Here is a 16,193-nt window from a genome sequence, read left to right on the forward strand (position 1 = left end):
GTAAAAAATTAACACCCAATTACCATCACTCCATCCTTCACTTGTAAGAAATCTGCTAAAAACTAATAATTTCTCAGGGGTATGAATAATTTTGTTGTTAACTGTATATATATATATATATATATATATATATATATATATATATATAGTAAAACAATTAGTAGAAGAACGCCGTCAAAAAAAAAAAAATAAATCATAGATCTTGAAGATCTTAAAAACGGAGCATAGCTCTCAAATACTGAAAGGCAAGGTCACACTCTTCATCAGTGCCCATGGTGTGACAAAAGATCTTAATCAAACCCGTTTCTGAAACAGACATGAAAACACGTCTGATCATATATATATATATAATTTATATACATGTATTCACTTTTCTAGCATAATGAAAGCGCACTTGACTAACCACTTTCAGAAAGCAGGGGGAATAATTACTACCCTTAACATTACGTCAGTATCAAGTTGATGGAATGTGTAATTTTCATGAAAAATGAAGTTTTGTGGAATTCCCTTTCCATTTTCTTTATATTGTTGTCCACACATGACGTCATAACCTCTAATAGTCTCCTCATCCAGCGGTTCCAACACCAAAACCTTCGAAAATTTATAACTTTTGCACAGATTGTCCGATTTTCCTCAAACTTTCACTGATGTGCTCTACTAATGTTGCTGCTTTCACTCAATCCACATAACTCTCTTGAGTTTTGGTTTCCTTTATATCTATACATGGCCCTAACAATTTACATACTAAATGATGTTAAAATCATATAAATTACCTCACATCTCCCTTTAATGTGACCTCGGAGTTATCACAGACTCCATATGACCCACATTACAAACACACCAATGCAAACAGTGTATATGTGTGTGTTTGTGTGTGTATAATTTAAAAGCCCTACATCTACCAACAGCATTCAAATTACAAGTACATTCATCCTTAAAGGGATCGTACAGTTTTGGTTGAGACCTAATTTCAGGTTTCTAACATTTTATGGTGAGATAATCAGAAACCTCTTATGAAATATGAAAGAGCATATAATTCCAGGAGGAATTCAACGTTTATTTGATGAAAATTGGTTTTGAAATGGCTGAGATATCAAAAAAGAGCAATTCCACTAAAGTGTGGCTCCCACACTTTGTCACGATTGCTTTGTTTTACTTTGTTTTTGGATGTTTCAGTCATTCCAAACCCGATTTTCATCAAATAAACTTTGAATTCCTCTTAAAATGGTATGCTCTGTACTATATAATAAGTGTTTTCTTGGTATCTCGCAAAAAGTTAAAAGCCCAATTCTCATCTCCACCAATATTGTACTATCCCTTTAAAGTAGCAACACTTTATAGCATTCAATCACAATGCAAAAATACACATTGTACAACATTATGTTAATTAAAAACCAATGCTTCAGTAATATATGCCTACACACCAAGCATACACACATTATTCATTGGTATTGTTATCAATGAACATTTATTATCAATGCAGTACCGTGTACAGTTTTTAAAAGAAAGTTTTGCAGTTTGGTATAGTACATGTAAAACAGATTACAGTAAACAACAGAGACATTGGCCAAATATGCGCATAGACACTGTTGTTTTAATGCAATAACCAAAAAAAACAAAAACAAAAAAGGGGGGGGGGGACAACGAAAGCAACCAAACCACTGAAAATAAAGTAAGAGCATTTTATATACAATGGTCTTGATGAAACATACATGCACTACTTTAGGAACTTCTACCATTTTTTTTTTTCTAGTACAATTCAAATAAAATGGCAATGCATTACGAGGTACAATGATCACTTGACATCTCTCAGACCAACCCTTTGCAAAACTCTGATGAGAAAGCACATAATATTGAGAAGGAAAAAAAAAAACAAACAAGAGAAAACAAAATGAAATTGGGAATACATGTATTCATTCTCACTTTCCTTGGAGTATCATTTAAGGCCAAATTCAGAGCAGAGCATTAACATGCATCAATTACAGTGTACATTGATTTGTATATGTTTCAGATATTAAAAAATTATGCAACTAGAACCTAACAGCACCTGGTCTCCTTTATTGTAAATAACCTCACTATAGAATTTTTGAAACCATGCAAGAGATTAGTCAAAATATAAGGGGCATGAGGTGTTAAGGACATCTTAAACAATTACTGTATATTATGGGGGAGTTTTCTTACATTTTTTTCCTTTTATTTTTTTCTACCTTAAATAATCAGTAGAGCTGTAGCATGTTGTAACATGGAGGAGAATACAGAAAAGTTTATACGGTGAATTCCTATGCAAAAAATCACAGAAAAGAACACCTTATACATGTATTTTTTCTTTGATGTATGCAGCTCTACGTGTGTGTGTGTGTGCATCTGTGTTTGTGCACCTGTATGTGTGAAGAGAATTCAGGTTATACTAGGCAACGGACATTTTGGTCAGTCGACAATGGATATTTGCAATACTGTACACCAATTTGAAATTTTCCCCTCTCCTTGGAAGAGGCTCATAACCATAATTTATGCACGTTTACAATGTATGTGATGCCCTACATTCACTGGCTGGAATAAAAGCTTCTCTCTTGTGGGGCATTCCTAATCAACTGTGTTTACTCCTTCTATGCAAGTGAAAAATAAGAAATTAAAGATGATAGTGGAGATTCACTTTCTTGAAAAGAAAGCGAAACATGCCAATGTCCACTCTCCCATTATTCAGGGCTCGACACTAACGGTGGCCCGGTGGCTCAGGGCCACCAAAAACGCATGTTGGGCCACCAAAATTTCAGAGATGAACAATTTGGTGGCCTGATCGGGCCACCATAAAAGGTCGGATGTTTGCCTTTGGGCTACCAAAAATAAAAGTTAGTGTGGAGCCCTGCATTATTCCATCCAATGTCTCTACAGAGTGGACATCCAGAAAGTGGAAACAAATCTTTCTCACTGGACCCAATATTTGTTGTAGATCAGGCTAAGGTAATCAATAATGTTATCGACCAATCAACTGTGCAGGATGCTTTTCTGACAAACCACTATCTCCCTTTCACACTGAAACAAAAGAACAAAACATGGAGACAAACAAGCTGGCTGCTTGCCAATGATAAAATGTCCATAAAGGAATGATTTCTTACAATTTCTTATTTCATGCTTAGATTCCTTAACTCTTTATGCACCACGGCGTAAGCCCCCTGTATGCCACATTATTCTGAGACTGCAATGCAGGTATGCTTTGTTACAACATCCTGTTTTTCAAATCCATATAACTTCTTATACATTTTGGGTATGCTGGCCTTGAAATGAGCAAAGTTGTAGAGAAAATTCCATGCTTTGCTATGAAGTATAAATTCATGCTCATTTTCATTCAAATGAGAAGTAGCTGTGATAACAAATAGGCATGACTTTTGCATACAAAACAATGAGAGAAACTCTGATTTAACACTAAAATCCAGAAGGGAGAGTCCCTTTGTATTCCATCACCACATAATGAAAGCTACACGTGAGAGGAACAGAATCGCAAGCGACTCTTTCATTGTAACTGTAGCATTTTCAAATTATTTGGTTTTGGTGGGATTGCGCGTATGAGCAAAATATGCAAACTTAGCACGCCGTCGACTGAGTCAGATGTGCGAATGTGGCACATAAAGAGTTAAACCTCAACAAGACTGAAGAATCAAAACTGGTCAGTGTGAGTGACAGAAAGCCAGTAGAAGTATGACTGGCATTAAAGTGAAGACATAAATTCATTGACTCCTGCTAAGAAGCAGGATCGTAGCAATGTTGTGAAAAGACGCGAAGAAACCATCAGTCGATGATGCCGTCTTGGTGGCGTTAGAAGCGGCCTGACCGCTCCCTCTCTCTGTGCCTGTCTTCGCCGCGTCCACGGCTTCGGCTGCGGGATCGCGAGCGGCGGCGATCGCGGCTCCTTGAGCGCGAGCGGCTGCGGGAGGAACGCCTCCTGCGCTTCCGGCGCCCGTAGAGCTCCCTCCTCAGTTCACGGGAAATCGGCTTAAGGTGCATGAAGTTACAGAAACCACCTCGCGTACATTCACTGTGGAAGAGAGAATAGAAAAGAAAAAAGAAAATCACAATCCATGTACAACACAAGGAAAGTATTCCATGACTTGTTCACTTCTAATGTTGTAATCACTTTTCTTCAGGTTAGAGGAAAGAAAAAAAATATAGCTTCCCCATTTGCTCTCTTTTACTAATTTATTTATTTATCTTTTTTTTTGCCCAATTCGGTTCAGAATTGACTGACTTACATAATGAAATTCATAAACTTCACTTGCTGAGGTGGTTTTGGTATCCACTGTGTTCTCAAAGTCCAGGTCTTAAAGGGTGTGTACAGTTTTGTCAAGGTGAGGATTTAGCTTTAAACGTTTTGCGAGATGTTCAGAAACCATTCTATGAGACGTCAAAGAGCATGCAGTTCTAAGGGGTATCGAAAGTTTATTCAATGAAATCGGTAACGGTTTTGAAATGGCTGAGATATCCAAAATCAAGGTGAAACAAAGAGATCCTAATAAAGTTGTGGCATGTGCCTTTTATTATTAGCACTTTTTTGGATATCTCAGCCATTTGAAAACCAATTTTCATCAAATAAATGTTGAATCCTTCTTAAAATTACATGTTCTTTCATATTTCATAAGAGGCTTTTCATTATCTCACTTAGGAATGTTCAAAACATGAATCCCCACCTCAACCAGTACTGTACAGTCCCTTTAATATGTGATTTTGATTGGTAAACATAAAGGAGGGCAGTGATATGGCTCAGCTCGTGTCGCGTTTTGTCTTGTAGTCACATGGCTCGGGTTTGATTCTCACCAAGTCCAACTGAGCCATGCTGTGTGTAATCATTCTGTCCCCTCTGGTATGAGGCAAAAACACAAAATACTCAGACCCACAAATAGGACATTTAACTTTAAAAGGGAACCAATACTTTCAGATGAAGTTTCTCTCATTCAAATGCTTGACATATTTGATTTCTTCATTGCAAATTTGAGCTAAATCTGACAAGGAATAAGGAAGCTACAGATGTTTGAATGAATGAACCATAGAGGGCGACAAATCAACTCAGAGAGGAACTTATTGACAACTCTCCATTCATTTTCTACACAAAATTTTAATATTTTAAACTCCATTCATTTTTTACACAAAATTTCAATATTTCAAAATTTTCTCTTGATTCACATAAAAGCATGGTTAAACTTCAAAATATGTGCTTGCAAACTGCATTCCTTTGTGCCATATTTGGATTTCAGAGCAGGAGTTGCGGTCACTGCTGAGAAAATTTGAAAAATGTGGCATTTTATGAGTATCAAACCATGGAGACATGTCCAGCTGTCTGCTGCCCTCTACTGACTGTTAAACTTTGTTCATTTACTGCAATGAGTGCAATGCTAACACGCTGAAGTGGTCCACCCATATTCCCACACCAGAAAATATGCATATGATGCCAAGCCCTTGTGGTTTGCTACAGTTGACTAGAAATAGCCAGTAAACAGAATCAACCAGACACACTGCGCCACATGAAAATGAAGATTGGCAAAATCAATGCTAATCTTCTTTTATGACTTGCGATTCGCACAAAGTCTGCGTGTGCTACAGGTCAGGTGCATGACATCAGAGTTGTATTACTGTATAAGCATTTGTTTTCATGAAGGTTTAATTTTTGTGAATTTTGCAAATCACAGTTGGATCATGAATTTAACACCTCACAAAAATGTCACCATGCACTAGGGTGACAATGCATGTAAGACAGCATTGGTGTCACTTCACGAAAATGGCATCTTGCAAAAATGTCTGTGACCTCCTAATTCGTGAAAATATCTGTACGCAAAAATAACAGCTCATACAGTAAAAGGCCAGAAACGTGCATACACAGGTAGGACATCATTCAAAGTACTTTGTCTCTTACCCCATCTCATACTGGCGGCAGCAAGCTTCTCTGAAGTCCGTCACGGGGGACAGCTCTGCTCTGATTGGCTGTTTGTTGAACCAGCGGTTGTTGAGATCCTCCACAGCCTTCTCCGCATCCTCCTCGTAGCGATACTGCAAACAGAGGTCACAGAGGGGACAAGAAAAGTAGACATTAGTCTTGTCTGCTTTGATCACTTCATCTGTTAGTACTTGTATATATGCATACATGTACTACAATTGAAAGCATCCAAGATTGACCTGAAACTGTCACATCATCTGAATTACCATTTAATTGAAATGGATACTGGTGAATATTTCATATTCTTTGTACCTCTTTTTGACTCTGTCAAACTCATCCCTTCCTGAAATAATTCCAGACTTCTTGTATTCATTCGTACATACATTAGTTACGTTCAAATGGTGATCCTTAACCGTGTAGATGCACTCAAAGAAAGATAACTTGAAGTTAACTTGAAGATAGCTATTCACCGGATATCTCAGCGTTACTAGCTATTCTATCAACGAGCCGCTGATGACCTGTCCCTGTTGGACTAGTAGATACCCGATTTTTCCATTTTTTACAGGTTGGAACCTAAAATTTACTGGTACTGTTTCTTCTTCTTTTTTTTCCATTGGCCCTGACAATACTAGCTTTTTGGTTTGTTTGTTTGTTTTTTCACTAGTCACGTCAGACCAATAAATTTGGCAATTCCTGAAGAGTTACTGGCCCAACAGTGATTTGTACTGATCTGGTACCGTTGAACTGGGGCCAATGTTAAGTATTGCATAAAGGCAAGCAAAGACTCACTTTGACATAGACGTTCCCAACCAAGTGGTCACCGAGATTGTCACACACGTTCATCTCCTCAATCTCTCCATACTTGGCTTCCATCTCGGCAAACACCTCCTCAAAGAAGTCATCAAAATGTTGCTGCACTTCCACTTCGCTCATGTTCGACTGCACGGCTGCAGAGAGAGAGAGGAAAAAACAGAAACAGCTAGAGTGTGTCTCATGGTATTATAAACCTTACCGAAGTTTGACCTAAATGGTTCAGAACAAGACAGACATAACATCAAATATCACCACATCAATTATTGTAAAGTTCTGTGAATACAGCACACTTTTTTTTCTTCTTTTTTTTTTTCATCACAGAAAATATCAAAGTGGACGTGCACATTATAACGTGTATAAGAAAGTCTGGCAGTATTTGGAAATCCAAATGTCCCTGTCTTCGGAAGTCAAAACAATGCAACAGTACTGTGTGTACGTGTATATAATGGATGTGTCAAGAACCAGGCAAAACATAAGTTTGAAATTCCATTGCACATTTATCATTCATCAAAAGTACATGTATCACATTTCATCCTACCACCATTTACTGGTTTGTCTTAACTTTGCCAACTGCAATGACAAATTTCTTGGCACGTATTGATAAAATGCTGCCTAGATGACAGGTAATTAGCATTATGTACTCTTGTTCATGATAGCATTGATAGTGGCATGTGCACAGCTGGCATACTCACTTCTTCCACCTTCCACTTTTCAGTGACGAAAGTAACCACCGGTGAAAATATAAAAGGAAAGGGGGAAAAAACAAGGAAAATATACGTGGTGTGGCATGCACGCATTCGGCACAGTGACAATGTATGTCTTGTGAGACGTGCAAAATAACACAAGATATTTTGTGGACATTTTGACAATATTTTTTTCTTATTTTCTGTTGACTCCTAAAAGTGGAGGTGTGCCATACCAATGCCATAGTGCACCGTATACGCAGAACTTTACTGTGTACATCGTACATTGACTACTCTATGGAACAGACAATACTTTGTCACAGATAAATAATTGTATACTAACATTATTCAGGACTTACCTCTTACAATTTGTAATGGAAGAAGAATTTTCAAGCATGAATTAGAGATACTGTACCCGACAATATATTGGCAGTCTATTCTAAAACATGTCTATAGTGTACAATTGTATATCCTCTCTCTCAATGTTTCAGCTTGCATACAGATCGGAGTGAACCCCAAATCAACATGTGTAGATAAAGTGAATGTAGCAAAATTAGTCAAACACATCAACTGAATATGATGGAAATCGAACAATACCTGAAAAAGTACTAATCTTTAAAGTTTCAATGCTGGGGGGGGGGGGGGGCATTACACCATGGCACATAAAGAGTTAAAATGAAGAGGAACTACACATAAATGTTTCATTGCCAACATGTACAAATCAAAATCAGGGAGTCTTTGTGGCCTTTTGTCTGGACATAAAAGAAATAAAAAATAAATTTTTCAGTAAGCCTCCCAAGGAATCCGGGCCCTTCTGCATAAAACTTGAGCTCAAACATATTGCAAGTCAGAAAATCAAACATACAGCGTAATTCTATGAATATTTGATGCTGATTGGCTGATGCCAACTTGTGTTTGATTGCATCTTTTCATGCAACAGGGCCTAGGGAGGATTGGCATTTCTGTCACCACGGGATTACGCAACATACTTCCTCCGTCAGCTGACTGGGCTGTGTTGGCTGGGTTGTGGTAGATGTTCTGCATCACAATCGTCTGACTGAAGGTCGGCTTGTTGTGCAGCCGGGAGCATCGGTCTCCATGGCGGCATGCTCCAATCTTAAAGTAGAAGGAGCAGTTGACCCTGAAAAAGAAGGCAGAGAGACGTGAGAGCAAGCCAGCAGTAGGGTGCCAAGTCAACAGAGGGTCAGGGGTTAGATTACTGCAACTATTCCATCTCCTTGCCACCCAATGTTGGGATTATAAATACTCTGATTCAGTCTTGTGATAATCACAAATTACATCTCATTACTGTGTTTACTTCATGCACATACAAATGTACATGTGTACACTGTAACTTGTTCTTGGAACAATAAAATTTTAAATTTCTTTTTATAATTTTAATATTTGTGGCACATATAATCTAATGCTGCTGAGGGATTATTATTGCAGCTTGTAAAGAATGAACTGGCAGGTGATTTACATATCATGTTATGTACTTCATATCAGGGGAGAAAAGACAGTACTGTGTTTGTACAGAATGATCACTCTATTCTACTGGTGCGACAACCCTGACCCTCATACTACTTTGGCACCATCTCACAAGGTAACATTAACAATACATCTCAGAATGCATCTATTAGATTGTCTCACTGATGAGTGGAAAGCAACATGCACAGCATGATATGTTGAGAACATTGTACAGGTGTACAATGTGTGGAATCATCTCCCAAGATAAAAGCGTACCCATACAATTGTAATAAAGGCGATTTGAAGAAAGTACTTATGAGTTCACAAGTTTTTAGTGTGTCAAGTTCATTCAAGTAATTTGATAAAATGGGGGGGGGGGGGAAATTTGCTTTCCTTCAACTACTTGTACAACATGCTTTCTACATGTATCTGCATGGTGCAAATTTCTCAATTACAATGTACGTGTACAGTACCCATGCAATTCCTACATTGTTTGGATATTTATGTTGAAGGGTCCTACTGCTTTACTGCTTAGAAGCTTTGAACAGCCCTTATAATTAAGATTTTACAGTGCATTTCCAATATATCTTGGATTACACTGTATCTTTCGTTCTTTCTTTTTTCTTTATTGTGAAAACTAATGGAGAGACAATACCGAGTAAGCACTGTGAAACTTCTAGCATTATATTACAATGCAAGGAACTACAAACTTTGAATTTAAGGTACGGATGCATTCTTAGTAGATTTGCAAGATCCCTCTTACTCTATAGACTCATTACACTTCAAGTGTCCAGCAATGCAGCCTTAATTCAACTTTCACTTTTTTTATTACTTTTTGTTACCTTTAGATGCACAATGAACCTTTCCCAAAGAAAGACCAGTGTTTTCTACAGCACGAGAAAGCAGAATAGACAAGACTGTTAAAATTTGGTCTATTTTAGACTGTAATGTTCTTCACTTTGTGTCAGTAACACGGCCTTCGCTATAGCTAAAGGAGGAAAGTCTTCTTACAAGCCGTTCATCTGCCTAATCTGAAATTAAGAGTGGGGGACAGATATGCAGTCTGTTTGTCCGCAGCTATATTTGATGATGGGGAGAAAAAATATCAAACAGAAAGGCAGAAAGATGCTAGATAAAATAGAGGAAATTCATATCTGTATGAAGTTAACACTTTCCAGCTGTGCTACAAAATGTAAGAGCAGGAGCCCTAAGAGCAGAGGCCCATAGACTTTGTATGAAAACCACCCTAAAAGAAAATAACATAGCCGCCTCTGTGGATAGAAAATGTGCTGTCCATCTGACAAAGAGACGAGCAGGTGGGATTCAAAGAAATGCACCTGTGCTGAATGAAACAATACAAGAGTGTAGCGTTCTCGCTTCCTACCTATGAAAATGAATGGAATGAACACCCTTTTCACATAATACAAGTGTGATGTTCTCTGGGTAGATGTCCTATTAACACAAGAACAAGAGCAGCTGCCAAAGAAACTAAGGGAAATGCTCCTTGTTTTGCTGCATTAGAATCCACCTTGCTAGCATTGCATAATCATGTATATGAAATGCTTCAAATGTAGGGAGAAAAGTATAAAAAATCTAAAAAAGTAACATTTCTTCATTCTTTTTTTTTATCAAAGTCTATGAACAATACAGACTGAAATTAAAGGCACCATTACACAACTAAAAAAACAACAAATGTACACTGTATGCAATGTTTAATTCAAAAAATACATGTACATCAAATATTTTATGAATCAAAAGACTACCATTATAAACAGCTGCACCATCAAAACCTACACTGAAAAATAAAAGAACAATATAAACATAACATTGCTCATAGTTAAGTAAAATTTCCTGTTCTTAAAAAAACAATCATTAACCGAGCACAGAATGTGCTGCTCACTGTATCCGACACCAGCCTGCTCAAGCAGCCCGCTCAAGCAGCCCACGATTGATCATTTAATTCAACCAGCCTGAAACATAATCCACATTTGATCCATCTGGCATTCTGGGTTTTAATCACAAACCTTTCTTCAAGGAGTGAAAAGTAAAGCTGCTCAACCTTGCAGCTTTCACTGCATCGCTTTTTTTTTTCTTCCCCTTGGTCTCCCATGAGAGAGACAGTAGTCAGTCACACTATGTGCCAACCCTCTAGACGACCACTAACTGCGACCAGCAGCCCCAACGTACAACGTACAGTGTTGGGGCTGCGCCGTTTTGGCCTCGGTATTTTAATGTTGTACCAAACGGGTGCCGTTCCGGCGCTGTATTTCCTTAATTTTTCAACAAAAACTACTGGCAATACTTACATGGGTGGACTAAACCTAAATGATTCTTATCGGCGACTGTTTGATGCATTTCATTGCTTATGATGCAGAAAATGCTGTCTTATAAGGCAAATATCTTCAGCTCACCGATGCTCACTAAAACTCACAATCACTTGCACATGCGCACACAATGCATTCAGTGCAGTGCATTGACAGCTGTATTACTCGCTACATGATGCATATTCACCGTGCGATGATGCATTATTCATATCCTTTTGCGTCCGTAACGTTGACGTCATTGTTTACGCATGCGTAGATGCGTACTGATGGATAAACACGTTCAAAATAGCAGCAAAGCTCTCCACTAGGGCAGACCGCCTACTCCTAAAAAATGTGGAAAATTATGCAGTTTCCAGATAAATTGGTGAGAAGGACCAAGGCAATGGGGTAGTGTATATTTCATTTTATATTGTCACTGTGTTTATGATGGACATTTAGCTATGGTTTATTTGTGAAGTTGCCGTATATGTGGCAATAGGGAGTTGTTCGTGATTCTCACTTGCATGAAACTGCGGGGTAGCCGCCAGGACCCCGCCGCAGAACGGCGGGTCTCCGGGGCTAGACGACCACTAACCATGCTGACTGCACTGTACACTACATTGTACATTCATTGTCACTGACACTGCGTAGAATTGTCTAGAAATGTCTTATGTGTACAACTACAGTGTAGTTTCGAGGCGAGGTGCACAAGCTCGAGGTGTACGATCTAACAAGTTACGTAGTTGTACATGGACCTACATTGTAGGCCGCTATCGGCTAGGGGTCTATTAAACTACAATTACAAACTCCCATTTAGTAGGGCCTACTGCTTAATTTTATATAATCAGGCCAGTAGGCGAATAGCTACCTACACTGTATGACTGATTGAGAATTAGCGCTCATATCGCCATCGACAGTGCATCCGTGATCATGCATCCCAATGCTACACACGCGTTATGCGTTCACCACCGCTCGCTCGGATCGAACCACGCCGCGCCATCGCTAACACACAAAATACGCAGAACCTAGCGCTACGTCGACAGCGTACTTCGCGTATTATACACATGTCATTACAATTTGCGTGCAGATGCGTACCTTACTCCATCGACAGCGCAAAGCTCGTCTCTGGCTCTACAACGTACAACGTGTAACTTGTTGGAGTCTCTCTCTCCTTCACTCAAAGAGGTTGCATTGGGAAGAAAACATACCAATATAACAACATCAACACATGAAAGTGAACAATCAAAATGCTCAAACAGATCAGTAAGGTATGATATATTGCAAAATTGAATCATCTGTGTTCATTATATATCAGAAAAGAGATATCAGCTTACTTGTCCTTCTCAGTTCCAAATATCGACGCGAGATATTCTGCCATCTTGTATCGTTTAGTTGCGTGTACCAGTCTCTATCGAAATGTTTAAATGATTATGTAGTAAAATATTAAATTTTCTGTTTATCAATACCAAATGATAAAATAAATATTTTCACAATGAAAATCTATAATAACAATGCGTTAATATGGAATCAAAAAAGGAGAAAACAAGGAATTGCTGTATAAAAATAAACAATACTTATTTCTGCTGACAAACGGACTATATTTATGGCAAGCCAAGCGTATAATTCAAATTCATGAAATTCGATGTAGGGCAATTTGTCAATCAGTTGCAAGCGTATTATAAATGTCTTTGAATTAACGGAATTACGCTGAAGTGCTGTGATATTCACTGCCTCACTATTTTGTCACTGACTGGGGCATTTCATGAAGCATTTTTTGTCAGATTTTTTTTTTTTTCTGACAAACTTTAAGCTACTGGAATCCTTGCATCTCATTGGCTGAGAGCAAATTTTTTCGACAAATTTGTCGGGAAAATTGCTTCATGAAATGCCCCTCTGAATTGAATTGAATTGAATTGAATTTATTTTCCATTTCCATGTCAACATGAACAAGTACAAAGACATGATATATATCATTAACACACAAGTAAAAGTACAATTTACATAGACAATTGAAAAAAAAATAGAGACAATAATATGAATGGCAAATGGATGGATCTCCAGAAAGTAATAAAATAACTTATAACTTGAAGATCCAACAACAATCATATAAAGTATAAGTTGTCATTAACATGCATATCAAAAACATTGAGACATTTGTACATACGCACACATACACGCACACATATCACAATAACTCAGCCTGATTATAAAAAAAAAAACAACTACTTATCTGATATAAACTTTTGTAATAAATATTTTTTCAACTTTACTTTAAAATTTTTCACAGCACTGCATTGTTTTATATTTTCAGGTAACATATTCCATAATTCTGGTGCTCTGCATATGATATTAGAGTTTGTAAACGAGAACCTTCCGTATTGCACACGAAAATCATTTGCACTTCTTGTATTATAATTGTGAATTGACCTATTTTGCACAAACAAATTATCAAATAATTCTGGCGACCTATCATTAGTATATGAATGCATAAAACAAATCACTTGGTAATCATAAAGTAAAAATACTGGCAGTATATTCAATTCATGAAACAATGGCTTTGTATGGCTATCATATGAAGACTTTGAAATAATACGTACCGCTCTTTTCTGCAGTAGGAAAATACGATGCAATAAATACTTACTACAAGCACCCCAAACAATGATATTATATAACAAATGAGGAAGGATTAATGAATTATAAATGGTTAAAAGAATACATTTTGGCAAACACGTTTTTAATTTACTCATAACTCCAATAATCTTAGATATTTTCAACAATATTTCATTCACATGTGTCTTCCATTTTAGATAAGAGTCAATACTAATACCTAAAAATTTAGTTGTCTTTACATTTGTTATTACATGGCCATCAATAAATACCTTCAATGTACTTGTATCTTTCTTACGAGAGTTAAAAATCATCATGTGCGTCTTTTCATAATTCAATTGTAACTTATTTGCACTTATCCAATTACTAACTTTACACAGTTCCGTGTTAATCATTTTAGCCAAACATTCTACATTTTCATGTTTAAAAAATAGATTAGTATCATCAGCAAACAACAGTACATTCATGACATTAGAAATATTTGATAAATCATTTATCTTTCCATCCTTTCCATCTTTCAAAGCTAAAACATAATCAATAATCTCTTTTTTATTTACAGGTTTAAAAAAAGCAGTTTGATTAAAATTTCCACATAAAAAATCTCTGTGAGTGAAAAAACTTTGCCTACAGCCTTTAGCAATCTTATTTCCAGCATTAATGAAATAATGATTAAAATGTCGTGCAATATCTTCAGGATTTTCTACTGCTTTACCATCATGCTGAAAAACCTTGTGTTGAACCCTTGTTTTACGTACTTGTAATACATCATTAATTAACTTCCACGTTTTAGATATATCACCTTTTAAATTCTGAAATTTACAAAAATAATACTTTCGTTTGGCAGCTTTAACAGCATTGGTATATACATTACGAGATTTAAGGTAGCATTCTTTTCGGTACTGGGAAGGATTTTTAATAAATTTCCCCTCTGATGTCTTCTCATTTGGATTTGATATATACAGTTTTCCATTTCTGTATCCGTGTCTTCGGTTCATGACAAAGTGTTTGTAAGCTGACTGTTATAGGCTTAATACCTTAAGTATAAGCAGATCCCCGATGCTACACTAGCTCTGATTTTCCTGTTTATTTCATTTTATTTACAAATAACAATGTAGGTCTATATACTGGAGAACTCATAGGACAAGGCCTATACAATAACCTATTTTTGTAGATAATTAAAAGGCTGCACAGTCCATGATAAATGAATAAATAGCAATTGAAAGACGTATAACAGATGATACAGTTAATCAAATCAGTAACAATTAAGCATAAATATTCTAGCAAGTGATTTAAATCTTTTTAAACAAGAAATCCACCAAAAAATTAGAACAAATAAAAAAAAATCCCTACAGAATGATACAAAAATGACAAAAATCAGATTAGAGATAAGGAAGATATGACATTTTGAATTTCATACTTTTTCGGAAAACATTTCTTGACCGGTCATTATAATGAACTTGTATGTTAAATATGAAATTCTGAAAATTTGCTATTTTTAGCTAATTAAAAGTAAAATCATGCTCCCATACCAATATATATATATATATATATATATATATATATATGCCTATCAGAGTTAACATTTGTTATTTTCATTACAAAAAGTGCGGTGACATCCTCCATAGGAACTCGAGCGTTTTTAAATGCACCGCGCAGAGCATGCTATGAATAGGAACTTGTGAGAGCATCATCAACTTGCTGATTTGAATTTTCCGAAAAAATGTGAAATTTTAAAATGTCATATCTTCGTTATATTTCTTAATTATATCCGATTTTTGTAATTTTGCATCGTTCTTTAGAGAATATGTTTCCTTTTGGGGAGTTTATTTTGGGGAGGATTTTTTTCTTTAAGAGAAGCTGTCTTCTTTGTTGATTTTTTATCAAAATAAATCAAATATTATCATTATTATCCTACAGAGGATTTTAGCAAAGAATATTTCACTTACCCTTTCTGTCTCTGAGTGCTGTATGGTCTCCTACTGTACTTGATCCTGACATGGGGTATGGTACACTCTTCAGTGCAAGTTAATTCACTTCATTCCAAGATCTATGTGATCTATGTATATTGATATACATTCCAAAGGAAACTTAATTCAATGTCGACTTAACTGATATGTGAAATTTGTTTGTATAAACACAGAATTTTAGAAAAAAACCAATCATGGTGCAGTCTATAAAAACTTTGGGGAATCCCCCTCTTGCCGTCCAATATTTCAAATATTGGTCGCCTCGGCAAAAAATATTGGTCGAGTTCAACAAACTTTCTAAGTGGGTCGGAGGTTATGAGGTGCGTCGACAAAATAACACTTGTATTTGGGCTCTAAAAATCCTCTGTATGGATAATAATATGCTATATTAGTATTGTATTCTTATGACTTACTGCAACTATTAATAGTT

At 36.6% G+C, this 16,193-nt stretch overlaps 1 protein-coding gene across 3 annotated transcripts; it reads right to left on the reverse strand.

The window, feature by feature from the left end:
• Positions 1-1,574: 1,574 nt before the first annotated feature.
• LOC140229484 (splicing factor U2AF 26 kDa subunit-like) lies at positions 1,575-12,569 on the reverse strand. 3 transcript variants are annotated; one of them, XM_072309737.1, is made up of 7 exons: positions 12,524-12,569; positions 9,729-9,773; positions 8,409-8,560; positions 7,429-7,443; positions 6,713-6,870; positions 5,903-6,036; positions 1,575-4,033 (listed from the first exon to the last, which is right to left on the reverse strand). In XM_072309737.1, exons 3-7 carry the CDS (start codon positions 8,461-8,463, stop codon positions 3,814-3,816), a joined length of 582 nt encoding a protein of 193 aa, XP_072165838.1. In that variant the 5' UTR covers positions 8,464-8,560; positions 9,729-9,773; positions 12,524-12,569; the 3' UTR covers positions 1,575-3,813. The 3 variants fall into 3 exon arrangements, with proteins under 3 accessions (XP_072165838.1, XP_072165835.1, XP_072165836.1); XM_072309734.1 differs by lacking the exon at positions 9,729-9,773 and having other exon boundaries at positions 12,524-12,568; XM_072309735.1 differs by lacking the exons at positions 7,429-7,443; positions 9,729-9,773 and having other exon boundaries at positions 12,524-12,568.
• Positions 12,570-16,193: the final 3,624 nt, after the last annotated feature.

Source organism: Diadema setosum, chromosome 6 (assembly GCF_964275005.1).
Source record: "Diadema setosum chromosome 6, eeDiaSeto1, whole genome shotgun sequence".
NCBI lineage: Eukaryota > Metazoa > Echinodermata > Echinoidea > Diadematoida > Diadematidae > Diadema > Diadema setosum.